This window comes from Oncorhynchus nerka, linkage group LG22 (assembly GCF_034236695.1).
Source record: "Oncorhynchus nerka isolate Pitt River linkage group LG22, Oner_Uvic_2.0, whole genome shotgun sequence".
NCBI classification, from domain to species: Eukaryota; Metazoa; Chordata; class Actinopteri; order Salmoniformes; family Salmonidae; genus Oncorhynchus; species Oncorhynchus nerka.
Window position 1 is genome coordinate 20,558,952 of NC_088417.1, and position 23,494 is coordinate 20,582,445.

Consider the following 23,494-nt stretch of genomic DNA (forward strand, 5'->3'; position numbering starts at 1 on the left):
TACGCCGCGGTGGAGAGGTTAAGGTTTACCGCAGAAGGAGGAGGATGATCAGGCAACCATGTTTACTGGATTGTGGACTAGGCTATGGGAAAATAAATAAGCATATTTTATGCTTGCTGCAGTGATGGCACCTTATGGTATTTCACCTAATATATATGGGAGCTTATTCAAATTGGATTTGTTTTCAAATTCATTGTTGGTCTCTCTCGCCACAGCATAAATGTGTACAGGGTAGACAGTCTTTCAGCTCTCACAGTCTCTTCTGTTTCTCGAACTTCAAATTTAGGATCGGCTTAAAACAAAATATCATAAACAAAAACAACTTTATATCGTTTGAGTCGAACAATCAACCGTTGGATGCAGAGGCGGACGTTTACCCCAATCCGCCATCCCGTTCACACAACAAAATAGAAAACCTACTTCAAACTAATAGCGCTCACTTTTGCCTCTAGTGGCTGGTTTTTACGTCATCTCCTTATGTCCTCAGACATGGATGGACGTCGAATACTGATTTGTCTCACGGGTGACCTGGCTGGGCAGTCCACAGCATCTCTCTGGCCTCAGATGAACGACATGATGCAGCTCTATGGAATCACACAATAGAAATACTGTGTGCTGTAACATGTCACTGACAACTTTAAGAATAGTATGACAGTATAAGCAAATATATACTTAATAACGCCTCTACTCAATAACTCCTTCCACGGGAGAACTGTGAAATGTGAGGAGTCAAGGGTTGGTTTTTCAACCAAGTGCCAAAGAAAAACTTTTATTACACTATAGTAATTAAAGTGAATAATGGGATTAAATAAAAAATTAATGCAAAAGTCTTCAAAAATCAGACTGAGGCGTGCTTCGATCTGGGACGCATTGTGTCCTGCACAATAAACCACAAACACATTTCCACCCCAATAAATTCTAATAAAGTTAAGATAGTTTTCTGCTTAAAGTTGAAATTGCATTAAAAAAAGGCTAGATATTTACTTTCCTCTTCAGCTCTCATTTACTCACGACCAACATCAACAGAAGAAGAACTTTTAACTTAATAACAGAAAATTGCTGAAAATATTAACCATTCACCAATTTTGCAAAAAGGAATATCATGAATTTATACATTAGTTTAGGTATAGACACATACTTTGGAGAATTACTTCAATTGTAGATTTAAATCACGAGTTGCCTAAAAATAAAAAATGATGCCCATGTTTCGTATTCCATCTTCGCCTCCACTGCAGGGTTGCATGCAGGCTTCAGGCAGTCAGTCTCATATGTAAGCGAATAGGAGATGTGCTGTTATGATCACACCTCTGTTATCATGGCTGCTATCTCTGCTGTTCTGTCAATGGAGACCAACCAGCGTGTTTACATAAGTCAGCGTTGTAAAACAGACACCCGTCGGTTAAGTAAATAACCACCATTGTCAGTGAGACAATAAAAGCTATGGTTATTTCACTTATACGGTCTTTGAATTATACGGACTGAAGTGAAAACGTTTGTTCTGAGAGAGGTTGAGTTTCTATCGGTGCAATGATGGTTCGTGGTGTAGCGGTTTAGCCTATACATTCGTCTGGTTCAACGGGGCAGGCTGGTACAAATGCCAGGGTCCTCGAACTTTCGCTTATGCAGGAGGTTATATAGGTCACGCACGCACGCACGCACGCACACACACACACACACACACACACACACACACACACACACACACACACACACACACATACACACAAACAAACACACACACACGCAACTCTATATAGTACGTTTTTAAAATACTAGCTCATTATAATATGAGCGTGAGTGTAATTAAAAAAACATATCCCTCACCTCCAGAAGACTCTCCAAGCCGTTACCGTAGCAGGGTTGAAATGCAGGGTAACGGGTCGCCAATATAGAGCTATGGATGTGAAGAGGTTAACTGCATTTTCACTGGTTTTCACCTACATAGGGTGCACTCTCCAATAATGTGTAGGCTTTTTAGAAGTTGAAGTACAGGCTTCAGCATCATCATGAGTGGCAGTGTTGGATTTGTATAGTGACTAAAGCAGCAGTGCTAGTTCTTTCTTGCTATAGCAACATGATTTGGTGATTTCAATAGCTCAATATCTATTCATTTGAAAATAATTATACTTTTAATAATATAATTAGTTCAATTGTTGAGCTAATCAAATTCGTCGATGGAATTACCATTATTCAGTAGTTGGGTCATTTGATTCAGGCGTTGGTGTAACACCCTGCATGACCAAATCAGTTGTGGATTTCTGCTGTACATGGTCAACTAGGGCCTAGTGCTGTACGATCACATAGTCCTACTTTGGTCTGGCTGCATTTACCTATGGAAAATAATGAAATAGGCCTAATAGAAGTGTTGAAAGTAAGCCTAGGCCTATTACTATTCCAAAGACTATTGGTAAAATAAGACTATTGGTAATTTGGACAATTAAGTGCACAAAATGCATATCGGAACATGGGCAAAGGTGATTTCTGGTATTCATAATGTGTAGGATCAGACTTTATCAGACTGCATGGGACGGGTTAACACCGGCAGCATTTGCCTATTGATTACAGTCAGTGTGGTCCAAAGTTATTTATGCTCGCCTAACACGAAATCTCCCGGAAATCTCCCATTGAAATAAATGCAACATTTTACAATAAGATCGAGATACTAAATGTGTGTCAATGTTTTATTTATTTTATCGTTATTTAACAGACAAGTCAGTTAATAAGAACAAAGTCTTATTTACAATGAGAGCCTTCCCCGGCCAAACTCGGACGCTGCTGGGCCACTTGTGCGCAGCGCTTCCCAATCACGGCCGGATGTGATACAGCCTGGATTCGACCCATGTACTGTAATGACCCCTATTGCGCCACTCGGGAGTATTGGTGAAGTATTTATAGACAATATTATATAGCCTATACCTATGTGGAGCGATGCAGAAGGTTCGAGGGTTATGCCTCGATAGCTGTTCGAACCCGCGACTATGTGCCTCAGAAACAGTTCCCATGATTTGCATGGTCATTTCAAAATTCGACGCTGTAACCTGGATTCGAACCAGGTACTGCAGTGACGACTCTTGCACTGAGACGTAGTGTGATAAACCACTCGGCCACTGGGAATTAGTAGCAGACGGATTTATTTTATATCAAAGCTTTTTTTGTGATTTGTAATTGACACAATTGTTTCCCACAAGCACCAATGAAAACTAGCCTATATATAGATTCAAATGTATTTTACTGAAGCTAGTAACTTGTGTGTGTGTGTGTGTGTGTGTGTGTTTTCTATCGGCCCTATACATCTTAAAATATAAATCATTAGCCTAATTAATTATATTATTTATTTGTTCACTAATTCGTATAAGTATTTTGCATTATGGGATTTTGAATAGTCTTTTCAATTACCTTTTGAGAGGAAATGAATGACAGGCAACAACATATATATTTATTTTTTTGTTGTACAGTTGAGAGATATTAAATAGAGTAGTGACAACTTTGATCGGTCTTTCGTATTTAATTGTCTGATAGCTCAGTGCGTTCTGCTGACCCTGATTCAGGCTGTGTCCTTCAGCGTTAATCTTTTAACTTGTTTTTCTAAACAAGCACAGCAGGGAGAATACTGTATTGAGTGCTTTGGATGCAATAACTGTCCACGCAGCGATGGCGCAAGATAGAATTTCTTGTTTTTTCTTGATCCAACTAGTGGTTTAACTATTTTAATCCCTCTCTGCCTATCTCTTGTTATTGTATACAGTCTATTGGTTTGCAATCCGCATTGGAATTTATCTCCAATAGTCGTCTGTTGCTGCCTACTGCCTAACCTCCACCCGTAGGCTACCGCGGGGCCTCCAGGCAGATAGGCCTGGCCTAGGTTAGACTGCCCTCTACCCCGGGGTCCACCCATCAACCTCCTGGTTTACCATACCATAAAATCCCATTAATCAAAACCGCAGCAGAGAAACAAACATGGCGGATGAGATGTTGTCGGTTGTGAATGGGTACTATGCACTACGAGTCGATCATATATTCCTGTGGATATCAATGGTGAAACCCTTCGTACGGCCTTAATGGCAAACAAAAGCAAAAGGTTTGTGTATAGAAGTGCGTGTACTGCTAGAAGTTTGTACTGACTTGGCCTATATGTTCACTAGGCCAATATGTCCATATTACGTAGAAGTATGCCTATAGTGTGTATCAAACATGGCAGTGTAATATCTCTGTGGGTCTTAGTTACATTTCTATAAGGGATAGTAAAAGTTGTCCCTTGCACCAATATTTCCTAATCCAAAATACACTCTGAGTTACACATTTGTCCAAAGAACCAATTCTCTTCCAATATGGTATCCTCTTGGTGAGGTTTCAGTCTATGTAGGCATACAGTGTAATACCAATATGAATGAAGTGTGTGATTGTTCAACTCACAACAAAGAGAATGCAGCGTCACTCACACTCAGATATCTTTAATGAGTCATTCATAACTCGGAAGAAAGGGAAAGTGCTTCAGAAATCCAACATTCAAGGTTTTCATTTCGAGTGCATTATCCTAAACAACAATGATATACAAAACCCAGTAATTCACAAAAATAAATATTCAGTTTTTTATATAAACAGCCAGTGAGTGACTTCAAATTTCATGTCAAAACCCTGACCTCAATCAAGTATTGTATCAAAAAGCTAAAATAAGGTTTGGAGCTGAGAGGAAAAGCGAGAGGGAGAACGAGAGGGAGAACGAGAAAGAGCCCTGTGCCTCGAGCTGCTACACCATGCAATTATTTACATTGATAGCGTCACTGTCAGAGCTCTTTTAGTCTTCCCTAAAAGCCTCTACCACCATCTCCTTGCCCGGATGATGTTCTCTGTGATCGGCGTGAGAATTGGCGAGTACCTACAACGGGAAGTGTGTGTGTGTGTGTGTGTGTGTATGTGTGTGTCCTCTCTAAACTGGGCTGTATATATCCCTCCTCTGGCCCAGTACACTTTGACGCGGGGATTACGCGGTGGAAGCTTCCCTCGTGCAACATATGAATTCCATCCCTCCCCTCCCCATAACTCCCTCTAGGTTGGAGAGAGATTACGTCATTTTCAAATGGAGATTAAAATGGCTGTGTTTAGTTTGGAGGCAAATGTGCCATTTTTAAGTGCTTCTCTACCTTCGCTACAAGGGAAGTGCGCACTATGGTATGGGAAGCCTACAGGCTTGGGGTGGTAGAGGTGCATGTCACACACAGATCAATCTATACAAACTCTGAGCATTGTGTGAAACGGAGGCTTTTTTTTCTCCCTTAACTACAATCACCAATCGAATGGGCTTTTGTTTCTGTCTTTGCTGCTGATGTTGATGTGAGAATCCTGACATTATCAGGCATATTGTTTGTGGTTATGTGCCAGGCTGGCTCGGACTCTCTTTGTCACCGGGAGAAAAGCTCATTCTTAGCCACCACTTCACCAAATCAACATTTTACGTTGGTGGAAAAAGATCGATATTTAGGTGCAACTTCAGTTAAATTTGACTGAATTGTATTTTTATTTTTTGGTCTATTCTTAGTTTATTAATTAGCAACATAAGGATCAATGGAAAAAGTTTGACATATACATTCATCACGCGTCCATATGTAAAGGCTAGATTTATACATGTTTATGTGGCAACATTAGAAAATATTTTTCTGACTTGATTCATGTGAGAAAACAGCGTAGAGAGTAAATCAATTGAAGTGTAGACATGGAGAAGGACATGGCCTTTTGTGGAAAACAGAGTGCAATGCTTTCATAACAAAGGGCCACAATCAGCTTTGTGTTTGGGCCTCTACATTTTCGACTGACTGTATAGTCTATTTTAATAATTTTGTATGACTGGAGATGTTCCCAGGTCAATTCAGCACCGTGGACTTCCCAGCAGAATTTAACAGGTAATTATTCATTTACCCCCGAGCTAATAGCTAACTATTCCACAGCAACGTGCTGTGCTGGGCATTTTATTCATTCTTGCAGATGTAAGGATACAATAAACAACTGATAAACTGCTCTAATACCATGTTGACCCAAATAGAAAATAATTCAACCTCATGTGAATGGCCACAAATAACCAATTATACGTTTTAGATTAAATATTATAAATGGACATAAGCTAGTAGCCTACCTTATCTTACATTTATTTTATTTGAACTTCTCTCATAATGTAGGCTATCCTACAATCATCAAGCGGAAATGGGACCCTAGAGTGTGTCAAAGTGCAAAGCATGTAGGCCTACCACTTGTGCTTTCATGTGTTGTTTCTAAATTAAATGACATTAGGCTCGGTGTGTTGTAAGACATCGTTTTGGTGTGTTTGGGTTTTTGTGTGATGCAAATCCCAAACTGGTATTAAGCCAGCGTCTTGGACAGGAGTGTAATTTTCACTGTTTTTCTCATACTTTTTTCGTGTAGGACATTGCGAATGTTTTAATTGACAAATAAATGTGTAATATAAAGGAACATGTCCCACCAAAATGCTAAAAAAAGGCAAGGCTGTCCAGGACGTGTGATTTTTCACTGAAAGGCTTGATCTGTGTCAGGCCTGGGCAGTCTCTCTCTGTGTGATTGTCTGTACATAAGGCCTGCAGTGTTTTGGGGCCTTTATGGGTGCTGGCGACTGTCTACTACAGCCAACATAAGTTTACCAGGAAATACTCTCATAAATACAAACAACGCTGGAAACCATATCACAAACACGGAAAATCTGCAAGCACCAGCCAGACCAGAGTAATGGTAATTTCCCTCACAATTCTTCCTAATTCAATATAGCCTGTCCAAAGAACATTATGAATTTGGACTTGCTTGGATAAATTAATTGACATTTGAAATCGAATTCAAAAACAGTTATCTGAATTAGATAACATTTAGATCAAATTTACCCAAACTCTGGCAAGCATAAAATAAAAATTTAAATGAGGGTTTCTACAAGGTTTTACAAATCCTATAGTGAAAAAAACAACCACGGCTCATAATAGGACTAATGTGACAGACAATAGTAGTAGCCCTAACCATGTTACCAAAGGAAAACCCTGAATCTGTTGATTAAACCCAATTTTACCCAAGTTAAAGCTGATGTTAGAAAAATACAGTAAAGAAGACCAACATATAGGAGTGCTGTGATTTTTATGAGAGGGAGTCTCCCCCTCTCTTTCTCTCACCACAAAGGGAGTAGGCCTACAGCACAACAAAATGTTTACTTCACTGAAACCCTGGTACAATCCAACCGCTCGAGCGTCAAGGCGAAGAGAAAATAGATCCGAGAGAAAGTCATGTAAACCCATTTTGCCAAACCGTGTAGCCTATTGCTTATGGTAGATAGCTTGTTTAGAGTTAGTTAGTCAGAATAAATCCACGAGGAGGGATCGTCCAGTGGCATGGGTAGAGCATCTCAAATATGGTCCGCGCGATATGGAGAATAGTAGTGTATATAACTGATCTATAACTCCACAACGAGGAACGTTTTAAATCCACTACATCATATAAAGGATACAATTTAAATAAAAACAACGGAAGGACGCAAGCCATTAGAGCCTCCCATTCAGTTTAAGACTCAAGTTGTAGTCAACGTAGGTTTCCATCCAGGTGTTTTTTCTTTCTCTTGTTTTTGTCAAAGAAAAAAGCGTGAACATTTCCTGATTCTCTGAGCGGGTGGGGGAGGGACAGGCAGACCGCCAGGCTGCCATCGCCACACGGGGTGAGAGCGAGGGGGAGGTCGGGGTCCCCCCAGAGAGTTCAGAGAGTAAGCAGGGCTTAAATCACCGTCGCTGCCCACTAACAGGGACGGAGGAGCGGGGAAATTCGCCATGAAGCTGAAAGGCTTCTTCAGAGGGGCTGCTACATTACTGGACGCGCGTTTTCGTTTAGTCGCCCCTGTTAGATCCTCAGTATTTCCCTCGCAAATCTCAGCTTTGCCCACGGGACGAGAAGACAAAGTCCTGTCAACTTTAGACACGTTCTGTTTCTGCTGCACCCTTGAAATTCCAGGCTTCTTCCCCAGCACCAGACTCCTGTAGTTTTTCCTGACCCCAGCTCCGTTTTTATACTCCCCTTCCTCGGGACAAGGGGTGTCTTGAGTGCTCCCGCATTCCTGCAAGCCGGAGGAGGACTTGGGAGCCCCAGCAGAACTTTCAATGGCTTTGGTCTCGTTGTTGAAACAGCCAGCAGCTTGTTTGATGTCGCCGCCGTAGTATTGGCCATTGTTGATAACCGCCTCGTCTCCTAGGCATTGGAAACCAGAGGCTTGGCTATAGTATTCGTATTCATCATAGCTCTCCTCCACTTTGATTTTCACATTCTGCAGGTTGAAGGGGGGAGTCTTGACCGCCCTGCTGCGCTCGGGGAGGGGACCCCCGGCCACTGATAGCTCCTCCGGCTCGGTCTTAATGGTTTTGAGCAGAAAGGGCAGTTTCAGGTTGGGGCTGATTCTCACCTCACTTTTTAGATTTGTAGCTAATGAAAGCTTGTTGTTTTTAGGCTTGGGGTACTTTGTGTCTTTGTCAGGCGCTGAGTGTGAGCTCAGAACTGCGGGGCATTTGTTTGCGTGTCCCGTTGTCCTGTGTGGAAGAACCGCTTTTATTCCGTTGGGGTTAGGTGAGGGGCTCAGTGCGTACAATTTTCTGGACACGGGCTCGGTTCGCTTTATCTCTCGTTGGGTCTGGACCTGGGACTCAGGAACCTTCCTGTCTCTCCTCTTAGTGAAATAACTCCCCCGGGTGACAGGCGAGCTGAACCTGTGTGTGTGTGTGTCCTGCTTGGCCTCCCTGGCTGTAAAGTCATATTTCGGTTGTTTCTTCGGAATGTCATAGTCCACCTGGCTGGTTCCAAACTGGCCCACCGGTTTAGATGGCTGCTGCTGGTGGCTGTAGTGGAAGGTAGGCTGCAGGAGCAAAGGTGCGTTAGTGTGCGAGATAGTTCTACTGTTGGATAGAGTTCTAGAGTTCGACTGATTTCTAGTGCTGGAGAGAGTTGTGGAGAGAGATTGAGCATTAGGCAGAGTTCTAGTGATGATATTTTTGGTGGTGTTGAGAGAGGGGAACCGGGCCCTCCTGAAGCGGATAGACTGGACAGACACTTGGCTGGACACAGAGCTGCTATCAGACTGAGATGAACTCTCCTCATCAGAACTGACCTCAGAGCTCTCCTCTTCATCCTCCTCATCAGAGGTCCCGGAGTTGCTGCTGGTCGATAAACTGGAGCCGATGTCGGAGTCGTTGTTGAGGCGCTCTGAGTAGCAACTGGACTCCGTGTCACTGCTGTAGCTCTCCGGGAACCCCCCCACATGTTGATGCGGGTGACGATGGTGGTGATCGTGGTGGTCGAGGTAAAACTCGTGTCCAATGTCAAAATGGCTCAGAGTTGTCCGGTTGTGGTTGTAGTGTGTTTTGGGCTTTCTGCAGCACTTGGGCTGCACGAGGAGCACCGGGTGGTGTGTGTGAGAGTAAGTGTGTGAGTGTGTGTGTCTGCTCCTGCTCCATGACTGCCTCGCGCCGCTGATGCCCATATCCCTGCCGCCGCCCCCCTCGCGCCTCCTCTTCCTTTTGTGAAGTAGGTCGCCGGTTGCAGAGAGCCTGGACTGAGCAGCAATGGCGGACTGAAACAACACTGGTTGCCGGCTGACCACGCTCCGGAAAAACGAGTGTCCCTGGCTAAACGCGACGCAATTGCTCGGTATTTGACCAGTTTCATAGTTTTTAAAGGGTTTACATGATGATTTGGTGACAGAGGAGTAATCCCGACCGAGGGATTTATTGTAAATTTGAGGTAGATTGGAGTCGGGGCGCAAGGTTGGTTGTTCTCTCCTGCCGGCTTTGTTTTTGAGGGACATAGTCTGTGGAACGCTGTGCAAACTTAACCAAACTTTCTCCCTCCATAACCCGGCAGGGTGCGTGTCTGCGTTGAGCTTGCCTTCGCCCACACCCTCCGGTAAACTGGCTTTCTTTGCTTTTCTTTTGTTGGATTTTAACACGCGCTCCGTTTTGCAGGAGAAATAAAGCGCCTCTACGTCCTCCCGTGATATCAGAGTACATTTAGCCGCATGGAAAGCAATAGAATTGATTGCTTTGAGCTTTCTTAACTCCTCCAAATCACAGTGGTGTTTTTTAACGTTCAGGTGATCCATGCGTTTGTGCACGGTGGTTCGGGGAATATTTTTCAGCAGGTCGGTGAAGACCTGGGAGAGGGCGAACATTTGTTTTCCTTTTATCAGCAGGTATCCCAGCCTCACTCCCTGCATTTCCTCAAACCCAAACTTCAGGTCTCCCATGTTGCTTTTCACTCTCTATTGTAATAATCTCAGCATTTAACTCGGTCAGTTGTATTCATGCAGCCACGAAAATAAAGGAATAAACTCCCTGTTTTGAGATCAATGCATTCTGACTCGCCGGCCGCTGCTGATGCGTCCTAGTAGGCTACCTCCAAGCTGCGTCATGAACAGGCAAACTTTGAGATGCCGAGTTAAATGGAGTGGTATCGGATGGGTTCACAGCATCAGTCCCCGGACCCTGCCACGGACCAGGCATGGTGGAGGAATGCGAGGATTACCGCCAGGCCGGCTGCTGGCTGTCTGCTATCCCCTGTCTCTCCTCCTCTCCTGCTCACTCCCTCTGACCGGCAGCACGACAGGAAGGTGTATACCACTGCCACAACGAGAGGATAAAAAAGAGAGAGGGGTAGGGAGAGAGCTACACAGAGAGAGGGAGGGAGAGAGAGGGGGGGGGGGGGGGGTGAGGGAGGGATGGAAGGAGAGAGAGAGAATAAGAGCCAAAATGCAGCTGCTCTCCTGGATTCGGGGTTAGCCACAAATAAAATGACAGAGGGGAAGTGCACGAGCCCGGAGACACCTTCATCAATTAATGCCCTCAGACTCGAAGCTTATTGGACGCCGCTGACAGGTGATGCAATAAAAATGGATATTCCACCCCCTGACACCCCCCTCTCAAACCCCCCGTTGATTACCATACTATTGTACCTCCACCTCCGTTTGTTAGGTATGCTAAATAATTCCGCTATGACAAGTTCATATTTCAATATTGTTTTTTAACAGATAAAGTGGTATAGCTGAACTTGCTGAAATGGGCAAGTCGTCTTCTATATCCTGCTAGTAGGCTATTTATGGCGTTATGCCTATATCGCTGTCAGTCAAACAACGTGGGATTATTGAGAGCACAAATATCATTTCAAAGAAATATAGGCCAATAGATGGCATATAATTTTCATGGTTAAATTCAGACATGTTTGAATTCAGACGTCTGTCAATCTGTTTTAAGCCCCTTGCTAATTCTATTGTGACGGTTTGTTGTAACATTCTTTCAAATGGACTCAGACAAAGAGATTTACATTTTTCACCTGGGTAGAACGCTGTTTGAACTCCCAAATGTAGAGTTATGTCGGGGTACTCGAGGAAATTCATCTTAAGCATGAGCTTTTTTTAGTTATTTCGTGAATTATCAAGGGTGAAAGGGGATCTCATTCTAACGACGATTTAGCCAAACCTTTACGCATAGCGACACATATATGCATGGGCGGCTTATTATTTCAGAATTAATACAAACATAGGCATACATACACCATTTTGTTATATTTGATTATTATATTTGATGAGTTTTCGATACCATTCTACATTTTGTTGAATGCACTTAGGTTGAAACTTGGTGAATGGTCAATGTGTGTGTGTGTCTGGGTGCCCTCCTCTTACATTTTGTATTTATTAAGGATCCCCATAGCGTGTGTGTATCTCTTCACAGTCCGCGTTGTTCCATAAGGTGTATTTGTATCTTTTCAGGCTTGGAGAGACATTGGGTCAGCGTGCATTGCCGTTCACCTCGGTATTAATGGTCAGTCTTTCTCGCGGTCTTATTCTAAACCGATAGATATGCTATTTCTATCTCAGCCACCGAGTCTGCTGTTCCCTGGTCCACCACGATAAAAACATGAGCAACGTGACGGACGATTAGTCTGGGAAAAGCTCTAGCTTTCACTTGCTGTAAAAGTGCACGCTCAGAGTTGATTTTCCCCAAGGCCTCTTCTGCAAACGTGATAATAATTAATATCAGGTTTATTATAGGCCTATTGAACATAGGCATATCAGTATGTATTTTGGTAAAACACACACTGTATAAGGCTCTATCATGCACATGTTGATAATGGGTTGATATTCTGAGAGCAGAGCAGGGTGAAGCTGAGAGGAGAAATGTCACACTGTGCCATATCATCACTAAACTGCGCCCTGCTCCTAATGTTAAGAGGCCTTTAATGGGTTGTTAATTGTTGTTGTTGTTGTTGTTGTGTGTGTTCGTGTGAGACAACAAGCATGCATAGGAGATATATATGATCATTAATGATGACGGTTTAACCCGTACAAGTATATTTCCCTTGGTTTTATCGCTAATTTTGGTAAATTTACGGTATAGGCCTAGGCTTCGCAGCTCTCAGTGAGCCCGCAGATGATCTGGAGAAATGACCGGCGATGGCGCTATACGGACTCGTTGAATTGTGAAATTAACGAAAAGAGAACATGCAAATCATGGAAACTGTTTCTGAGGCACATAGTCGCGGGTTAGAATAGCCATAGTGAGGCATAACATAGGTATAGGCTATATAATCTTTGTCTATAAATACTTGACCAATAATAAACCAATACTCCCGAGTGGCGCAGCGGTCTAAGGCACTTCATCTCAGTGCAAGAGGCGTCACTACAGTCCCTGGTTCGAATCCAGGCTCTATCACATCCGGCCGTGATTGGGAGTCCCATAGGTCGGCGCACAATTGGCCCAGAGTCGTCCGGGGGAAGGCCGCCATTGTACATAAGAATGTGTTCTTAACTGACTTGCCTAGTTAGATAAAGGTTACATTTTTAAATGTAAAGTTGCAGAGGATTGTGGTGAGGGAAGGATGTAAGAAAAGGGGCGTGAGTGAGAGGGAGAACTTTGGAATTCTACATCCTGCCCTTGCAGTTTAATTCCATAACAATATAAAGAACGCATTGTTGGTTGGTGCTTTTCCACTAAGGAGCTCCAATGTACTTCGATTATTTTTGAAAGGTAGGCTATATTGGGGAGTGTTTTCTTTGTTTGTTTATTTAGCCTATTTGTTTGTTATTTTGTTATATTATTATAGGCTATAATGTCAACGAAGTGGTTGTTGTAATTGTGATGATTTACCCTATTCAATGGATGACTCCGTCATATTACCGACATAAGAACTCCAGTCTCACCTCCACAGAAAGAAATACACTACTTCCTGACTCATTTGTTGTACTACTCTGCTTCAGTCCTACACAGCCGGTTCTATGGGCCATATATTATCATCAAGTCTTTAGGCGCTTCTAAACCACTATTGCACATTCATTAACGTGTGTTTACTTAGCAGCCTGTGATCCAGGGCCAGGTACAAGTGGAAGCACATCCCGGCCTGTAGCTCCCTGCTGAGATCGAGGGCTGAGCGGTGTCAGCAGGCCGCAGAGTCGGGAGACCAAATGGCCTGCTATTACTATCGATGCTGAACTGTACGCACCGTCATTAGGAGGTTTTCGGTTCCACCTGAATTGTGTGTGTAGCGTATATACGTGGTAAGTAGCCTACATGTACTAAGTAGGCAAGGAGGAAGGCACAATATGCATGAGACACTTGGTATTTCACCTGTGTGTGTGTGTGTGTGTGTGTGTGTGGTGGGGGGAAACTTTAATCCAACCCAGCCCACATCATGACTTTTCCCAATTGTACCATCTTCAGTGAAACGAGTTATCATGCATAAAGTATTCTATAGCTTTTGAGGTGTGTGTGGATAATTGTTTTGCCTTCGGATGGACAAAGGAGAAGGGTCCTCTGTTTGCAGAGCTCCACCCTGAGGCCTGATCCGTGGGGATTACGGCTCTACCTCTCCAGCTCTGCCCGGCCACAGAGAGCCAAAGAGAAAGAGAATGTTTGGTTGGATAAAACATATGGTTTGATCTCGCCTTGCAGATATAAAAACGTTCGTAGCTTCATCAATACTCATCAATACTTTATGCAGATGTCATCACTGTTCTGTTCGGAACATTGTCTGAAGTCACTCGGCCTGAAGAAGTTAGCAGACAGACAGAAATATAAGGCCTGTCTGTTTTCGGGTTGAGGGAATGTCGGCATAGCAAATCATTGAGTTTACAGGCCAACAGAATAAATCTAGTCTGATTGGACACTGAACGTTTTTAGTCCTTATAACACATATGTTTGCTGTCATAGGTTAACGATCCTGTTATGAATAAAACAATAATAATTAAGTAACGTGACACGTTCACAGGGTCAGGGGGAATCATGTATAGGGCTATCAAAAAGTATGCAGAAATTGATACGATGATTTGTAGGCCCCTACTCATCGATCCATTCTCCAATAATTTCTTAAATTGACGTTCCCTGAATTAATCAATGACGTGTAAAAATAAGGTATTTTTTTGTCCTGCAATAGATATTTAAATGATGTGATGGTGCAGAAAAGACGCATGTGCCCCATGGATCAACCCAAAGGGCAATTAAAAAATGTGACAAAGTAGGCTGAATGTTTTTTATTTAACCCGTTACCAAACCTATAGTCTACAACCCATAGCCTAAATTCACTGATATTGTAGGCTAAAGACCCTCGAATCATTATTGTGTGTAACAAGGTAAATTAGGCCTACTGTGAATTTCATTTGTGTAATTTCAGGGTATGGGGAAACCTACAGCGCATATTTTTTTATACAGGCCAACATTTTATACAACCTTAAAGAATGAATCAAAATACAAAAAATATATATTATTTTATGTGAAACCCAAAAATGTATATTGAGTATTTGTTCATGGTCCGTGCTATTCCCCTGTGCTCTATATGAACCTCCCTATTGCAACTCGGTATTTTCTTGCTCTGGATAGTGTTTTAAGTTCGACATTTTTAAACCACGCATTTGTTTACCCATTACACATTGTTTGCTTATATAAGCTAAACGTTTGGGCTGCTCTTTCGTTTTGTGTTGCAGTTCTGTAGCCTATTTAACATCGATATTCCTATCAGCTGCTACAGGCTATTCAGAAGTTGTGGCTACTGTTGCCTGCGTTTCTCCGGCCCATTGTGAGAGGAGCCCCCTCGGTCCCTCTCTTCTCTTCTCTCCCTCTGAGCTCAGCCGGTCAGGCCGGTGGACTGCAGATGACTCACGCCCCAGAGCAGCACATCAGCGTGCTGCACCTCAGCGAGCTGCATGGAGGCTCAATAATACCCGGGGAATACCGCGACCAGAGAGACCCGACTGTCAGACTAGCCTCCTGCCTTTCCCGGGGCGCACATTCATCACTCGGGCGGATAGATATGTTTGTTGTAATGTGCACGTGTGCTTTTGGCGAAGACATGGCTGCGCAGATGGAGGAGATTGGCGGATTAGAGCGAGTGGAAGGTAAGAGGACACACACACTTAGTCATTCACACACACATGCGCACGCACTCACACACGTCCGCGCTTTTCTCGGAAAACGATGCAGAACAAAGAACAAAGAACAAGAGTAATGTTTCCCTCTCGTTTACACTTCTAAAGCATTTTCTTGGCCTTTATAGCCTACAGGATGTGGTTGCGCTCAGGTATAGTCTATTTGAGAGACGTGTGAAGTGAATACGAAGAAGAAAATACAGGCCTATGGGCCGAACAGACAGTAGAATATTTCAGGATTAAACAACATAAATCGGCCCCCCATTACGAACGTAAATGCAGTTATTTTAACAAAATATGCTTGAAATGTTGAGGCACACGACTTTAAAACCTGTGGTGTAGCTATTATATTAGGTGTATGTGAGTGCGCGTGTTTCCCATGTGGGAAAACCACACCACAAAACGGATATCTGTCAACCGTGATTAAATAGCTGAATAACTCCCGTTTGTGTTTCGGTTGATTTCTTAAAAAGCAAACCCGTTGCTCTGAAAGTGCTTCACTCTACCCAAACTCTGAAATCCCAACACCTTAACCCTTGAAACCAACTTGCTTCTCTAACACCCAACTCATAGTGTTCATTTTATTAACCTTGTCCCTTTCCCCACCCTGCCCCAAGTCATTTGTTTTGCAATGACTTTTATGGATACACTTGGTCGAGGCACTTGTAGATAGGCATTTTACGGCACAAATTCACTAGCCATGCCAAAACAAATAAATTATCTTTTTCGGATCCCCCCTAAGAATGCGATTTTACATGCAATCTGAGCCAGAAGTGTGAGCGTGTTGTTGCTTGGGGGGGGTGGCACCAGAGAGGAGAGGATGTAGGCCTATGTCCAATAGGTATGCAGGCTGTTGCCACAGTAGTGTCTGACGCATCACCACTGCTCCAGTAGATGTGGAGGATGTGATTTATTGTCAGATCTAAGCACACGACCCATTCCCTTGACCTTTCTTGAATACCACACGTTTTGGACGGATGCTTATTTCACACACACACAAAAAATGATTTTTCGTGTATATTACACATCATTTCGCGTGCATGTCATGCATTTTACTTTCTCATGTTTTTAGGGGAAGCTCAACATGTAGCTTGCAACTTAGTTTTTACTTCATAGCCCAATTAATTTACCTCTATACAATCTCTACCAGCTTAATAGCCCCGTCATGCTATTGTAGGCTGTTTTTATTTAAATCAATAATTTAATTGATGTGAAATGTAATTTAATATAGGCCTAGTTCTATACAATCATTTAATATAGCCTACATTACAATCAAACATAGGCCATTATCAGTTGGCTACTTTATTTCATTGACAGTGGAGGGGTAACATATTTTTAATTTCAGCATGATTATTTCATCAACATTTTTTTATAATAATTGTACATCTGATCTAACATTAATCCTCAATTATAAACAACAACATTTCAATCAACGAATTGGTGCATCAATTTTTGATGACCAACAATATTCGTGTGCAATAAGCTATTCGTCTGTCAAATTTTAACATTCTTTCAAATCTAAAACATATCACAAATCACAGCACAATAAATGAACACGGTCTATTTTATGGACAGGGATATGGCCTGTAGTCTAGCGATTTGTTACCTATCAACGTACCAATAAATAATTCATAAGGACGCCAATGGGTCTTAGAATTAGGAAATATGCTCTGTGTAGCCTATGGATGGTGTATAGCTCTATTGTGCAACCCATTAACTAACCCTCCAGGCCTGAGGTTGTATAGGGACGTTCCCCTTCCACTCCGACGAGGCTGAGACACACCAAGGCCGGCTGCAGAGGGGCAGGACCGGTGTGGTAGTGTTTCTTTTCAAATCAAATTGTACGTGTCACATGCGCCAAATACAACAGGTGTAGTAGACCTTACAGTGAAATGTTAACTTACAAGCCCTTAACCAACAATTCGGTCTTAAGAAAAATAAGTGTTAATAAGAAAGTATCTACTAAATTAAACTGAAGTAAACAAAACTGCAATAATAAATAATTAAAGAGCAACAATAAAATAACAGTAACCAGGCTATGTACAGGGGGTACCAGTACAGAGTCAATGTGCGGTGGTACAGGTTAGTCAAGGTCATTTACATGATATGTACATGTAGGTAGAGGTAAAGTGGCTATGCACAGATAATAAACAGAGAGTAGCAGCAGCTAAAATGGGGGGTGTCAATGTAAATAGTCCTACTGTAGCTATATGTCAACTATGATTTGGGGAAAAGTATAAAAAAAGCTAAATATGGAGATAGCAAGGCTACTTGTTAGACCATTCTGGTAATCCAGATTCCTAAATTGAACAGTTGTGGAGGGTGTAAGAGAAAATGCGCCCAATCTCATTCATGGAGTGTTATGGCCCTCCCCCACTGTCCCACGGTCTCCTCTCCCTTCCCTCCGGAAAAGAAAGGAAAATGCAGCTCTCTTCAGTCTTAGGTGCTTCCTTAGCTGAGAGAGAGAGAGAGTGAGGGTAATGTTTACTGTTCATTTTATTGTTTATTTCACTTTTGTATATTATCTACTTCACTTGCTTTGGCAATGTTAACATATGTTTCCCATGCCAATAAAGCCCCTTGAATTGAATTGAGAGAGAGAAACAGCATTCCCTACTCCATATGCCCCCCTAGGTAAACCTATGACAACATAACAAACAAAAACAGGTCACAACTCCTGCAGCTATGTCGCACGCTGGGTATGTACATAGTCAATGGTAGGCTTCGAGGGGACCCCTATGGTAGGTACACCTATAGCTCATCTCTTGGCTGTAGTACTGTTGACTACTTTATCACTGACCCCAACCCAGAGTCTCTCAGAGCGTTCACAGTCATTCCACTGACACCCCTATCAGATCATAGCAAAATCACAGTCTACTTGAACAGAGCAATACTCAATCATGAGGCATCAAAGCCAAAGGAACTGAGTAATATTAGGAAATGCTATAGATGGAAGGAATGTAGTGTGGAAACCTACCAAAAAAACAATTAGGCAACAACACATTCAATCCCTTTTAGACAACTTCTTGGACAAAACATTCCATTGTAATAGTGAAGGTGTAAACTTGGTAGTATAAAATCTTAACAGTATATTTGACCTCTCAGCTTCCCTATCAAATCTAAAAATGTCAAACAGGAAACCGAAGAAAATGAACAACAATGACAAATGGTTTGATGAAGAATGCAAAAACCTAAAAAATAAATTTGAGAAACCTGTCCAACCAAAAACACAGAGACCCAGAAAACCTGAGTTTACACCTTCACTATGGTGAATCACTAAAACAATAAAGAAATACACTACAGAAAAAGAAGGAACAGCACGTCAGAAATCAGCTCAATGTAATTGAATAATCCATAGACTCTAATACACTCCTGGGAAAATTGGAAAACACTAAACAAACAACAACACAAATAATTATCTATCCAAAATGGAAATGTGTAGGTAAACCACTTCCCCAATCTTGTTGGCTCAATAACAAAGAACAAACAGCAAAAACATATACATGATCAAATACAAATCTTAGAATCAACTATTAAAGACTACCAGAACCCACTGGATTCTCCAATTGCCTTGAACGAACTTATGGACAAAATAAAAACCCTCCAACCCAAAAAGGCCTGTGGTGTTGATGGTATCCTCAATGAAATTATCAAATATACAGGCAACAAATTCCAATTGGCTATATTAAAACTCTTTAACATCATCCTTAGCTCTGGCATTTTCTCCAATATTTGGAACCAAGGACTGATCACCCCAATCCACAAAAGTGGAGACAAATTTGACCCCAATAACTACCGTGGGATATGCGTCAACAGCAGTCTTGAGAAAATCCTGTGCATTATCATTAACAGCAGACTTGTACATTTCCTCAGTGAAAATAATGTACTGAGCAAATATCAAATTGTCTTTTTACCAAATGATCATACGCCAGACCACGTATTCACCCTGCACACCCTAAATGACAAACAAACCAAAACAAAGGCAAAGTCTTGTCATGCTTTGTTGAGTTAAAAAAAACAACCTTTGACTCAATTTGGCATGGTCTGCTTTACAAATTAGCATGGTCTGCTTTACAAATTGATGGAAAGTGGTGTTGGGTGAAAAACATACAACATTATAAAATCCATGTACACAAACAACAAGTGTGCGGTTAAAATAGGCAAAAAAACACACACATTTCTTCCCATAGGGCCGTGGGGTGAGACAAGGGTGCAGCTTAAGCCCCACCCTCTTCAACATACATATCAACGAATTGGCGAGGGCAGTAGAACAGTCTGCAGCATCCGGCTTCACCCTACTAGAACCTGAAGTCAAATGTCTACTGTTTGCTGATGATCTGGTGCTTCTGTCACCAACCAAGGAGGGCCTATAGCAGCACCTAGATATTCTGCACAGATTCTGCCAGACCTGGGCCCTGACAGTAAATCTCATTAAGACCAAAATAATGGTGTTCCAAAAAAGGTCCAGCCGCCAGGACCACAAATGCAAATTACATCTAGACACCGTTGCCCTATAGCCCACAAAAAACCTTGGTACAAACATCAGCATCACAGGTAACTTCCACAAAGCTGTGAACGATCTGAGAGACAAGGCAAGAAGGGCCTTCTATGCCATCAAAAGGAACATCAAATTCAACATACCAATTAGGATCTGGCTAAAAATACTTGAATCAGTTATAGAACCCATTGCCCTTTATGGTTGTGAGGTCTGGAGTCTGCTCACCAACCAAGAATTCACAATATGGGACAAACACCAAATTTAGACTCTGCATGCAGAATTCTACAAAAAATATCCTCTGTGTACAATGTAAAACACCAAATAATGCATTCAGAGCAGAATTAGGCCGATACCCGCTAATGATCAAAAACCAGAAAAGAGACGTTCAATTCTACAACTACCTAAAAGGAAGCGATCCCCAAATCTTCCATAACACCTACAGAGAGATGAACCTGGAGAAGAGTCCCCTAAGCAAACTGGTCCTGGGACTCTGTTCACAAACACAAACAGACCCCACAGAGCCCCAGGACAGCAACACAATTAGACCCAACCAAATCATGAGAAAACAAAAAGGTAATTACTTGACACATTGGAAATAATTAATTAAAAAACAGAGCAAACTAGAATGCTATTTGTGACCTGTTGCCACAAGAAAAGGGCAACCAGTGAAGAACAAACACCATTGTAAATACAACCCATATTAATGTTTATTTATTTTCCCTTTTGTACTTTAACCATTTGCACATTGTTACAACACTGTATATACTATTACATTTGTAATCTCTTTATTATTTTGGAACTTCTGTGAGTGTAATGTTTACTGTTCATTTTAATTGTTCATTTCACTTTTGTATATTATCTACTTCACTTGCTTTGGCAATGTTAACATATGTTTCCCATTCCAAGCCCCATGAATTGAATTGAGAGAGACAGAGAGAGAAAGAGAGAGAGGGAGATAGATGGTCATCGCAATGCATATTGTAGTAAGCATTTCACTGTTAGTCTACACCTAGGAAGCATGTGACAAATAACATTTGATTTGATTTTAGTTTGATCACCAAGCAGAGGCTAACTAAAAGCTGGCTAACATGTGCCTTCCAGGAGTATCAACATGCCATATATCTCAGACTACATATGGCTGTGAAGACTTTCTGGCCCAGCTCGCTAATTACTCATTACATACCGTGTAATTATACGTTTGGCTTATTGTTAGAACCAACAGACAGATGACTGAATGAGGCACTGAAGCCATGCCATGCGTCAGCTCATCCTCAGGTCCGTGCGATATAGAACTAGAACTTTGAGTTGGTGTGTATGCATGTGTGTGTGTGTGTGTGTGTGTGTGTGTGTCGTTGCATAATTATTATGTTGTTTAATTATTTAAAAACATGAGTGCAGACAGTATAAAACCATTTTGATAAATCATATATTTGTTAACAAGCTACTCATAATGAACAACAGCCACCTATGGAGGCGAGGCGAACAATAATGCAAACAATAGATCAAAAGAGAAGGTACTCGAGTAAAAAAGACAATTATGCATTTATAAAAGCTTTGTTATTAGTTGACCATACGTTTTCCACTCATCTCTGTCAGGAAAGCCATACGCCACAGTTTCATATGATGTTCGATATTGCAGCCTAACAATCGACACACAAATAAGATCCAATTTATTTAGTGGCCTTTTTTGTTAACGAACAAGGTTGTGTGTGTGTGTGAGAGAGAGGGGGGAAGGAGGAGTTTATCATTTCCCCTCCATCCATGATCTGAACATCAATTATTAACGGTGTTGATCTAGCGTCAATGTTCATCATACACAACAAGGCCGATTTGGCTGTCTGAATTCGGTTTGATGAAGGCTGGTCGTAACCAATCTTTTACACCTATAGTTTCTCACCCCCCAACCTGGTTTACCCTCCACGTTATCTGGTTCAGTCTCCCCATAGACCCGATGTCCCATTCACAGTTTTGTTCTAGTTCTGAACTAGAGAGGATTTTCGACATGAACAGTCAAGTGTGAAATATTTAAAATGTTGCCTGCATGGGAAATAATTGTAAGACATGTAACATAAGACAGAAGGTAAAATAAATAGGCTAATTATTTGGTCGAAATTTAGACAAAAATGTATTTATTTATGTTGGTTGTTATATATTTTATATTAATTTTCATAATTATACAGGTAGCCTATGCGATGTATTTCATTTTTTAGAGTTCAGTGATTACACAATTTGTTTTGAAAACCTGTTCCTTCGTATCATACCTTCTATATATAGGTCTTTACTCTGCAGTTTTCCCACTTAATCCCCACGGCCCTTAGGCCTCCAGGCTGCATGCAAGACAACCCCCATCGCCATGAGTGTCGCATGGAACAGGACAGTCATGCAGTGTCATGTTGGTTTAATGTAGCCTATGGTCTCTGCCCGTGTTAATAAGCAGGCTCTCGACTGAACAGAGGACTGACTGCCAGATACCGTTGGTCATCATTTGTCTGAAGTGGTAGCCAACAGTGGGAGGGGCTGAGGAGGCCATATTTAATACAATAATTCATAGATGGTAGATGGTGTTTCCCAAATATCTTTAGTGGGATGGTATGCACATTCATAAAAACACCCAGATGCTGGACTAGAGGGTAAACTGAGAAAGACCCAGCTTGGCTTCGAAACGCTGCCCAACCGATTAAAATAAACGTTGAAAGTTGCCTAACAGGCATATTTATTATTGAATCATTTCACAATTTCATTCACACAACATTGAACATTTCTTAGTCTTTTAACCATTTGCCCAATCATTGAGCATAGGCCTATAGACGTATCCTACAGTTAATGGAACGTGACAAGCGATTCAAAAGGGTTGTGTAAAGACAAAGACAATATATAATTATATGGTTTACTAAATTCGGTTAAAAACATATAGGCCAAGTGTAAAAAAAGAGAAGAAAATTCTTTTTTAAATGCATTGTTTTGGAAATGTGAATGGGGTCAATTCGTTTGAAGTTTTTCTCATTTTAAAAGGTTTGCATTTCACAGGGGCTGGAGTTTGGAGTCAGCAGAACTGTTTCTGCTGTTACCGAGACCCTGACAAATACAATACATCATAAATGATATTCTAAACATGTGCAAAACCTTACCTTGAAATATATAACATCTGAGAGCAAATCCAAGAAACCAACCGCAATAGTTTTTCAGCCTTTGGATGAATTTGGATCCTAGTCATAAGAAGCATGGCACTGCATGACAGAAAACATATTTGGGAAAGTTGGTCAGATGTAGAAATGTCTCTCTTTAGCAGTTACAGTGTACTACATCAGTGGAGATCAAATCTGTCATGTCAGGGTTAAACATGAGGCTCCCCCATGTCTCAAACACTAACCACAACAAACTATAACAAGTCACATGAGGTGTGGAACTCCCAAAAACATTTTACATGGTCAAATGTGATGTTGATACAAAAAGACATTACAGTTCACTGGGCTATTTTATCAAATACATTTTAAAATACTTTGTAAAAAATTATAGCCTACATACAAGTTTGGAATTTAAAATATTGTGGATTTTCACGGTTTAAT

At 41.7% G+C, this 23,494-nt stretch overlaps 1 protein-coding gene across 1 annotated transcript; it reads right to left on the reverse strand.

Moving 5' to 3' along the window:
• Positions 1–4,435: 4,435 nt before the first annotated feature.
• Positions 4,436–10,889, reverse strand: skida1 (SKI/DACH domain containing 1). The gene has a single exon (XM_029626494.2). It carries the CDS (start codon positions 10,262–10,264, stop codon positions 7,610–7,612), a length of 2,655 nt encoding a protein of 884 aa, XP_029482354.1. The 5' UTR covers positions 10,265–10,889; the 3' UTR covers positions 4,436–7,609.
• Positions 10,890–23,494: the final 12,605 nt, after the last annotated feature.

Bases quoted from the DNA above. Each gene is read 5' to 3' on its own strand.
- skida1 (XM_029626494.2), bottom strand. From the start codon at position 10,264: ATGGGAGACCTGAAGTTTGGGTTTGAGGAAATGCAGGGAGTGAGGCTG.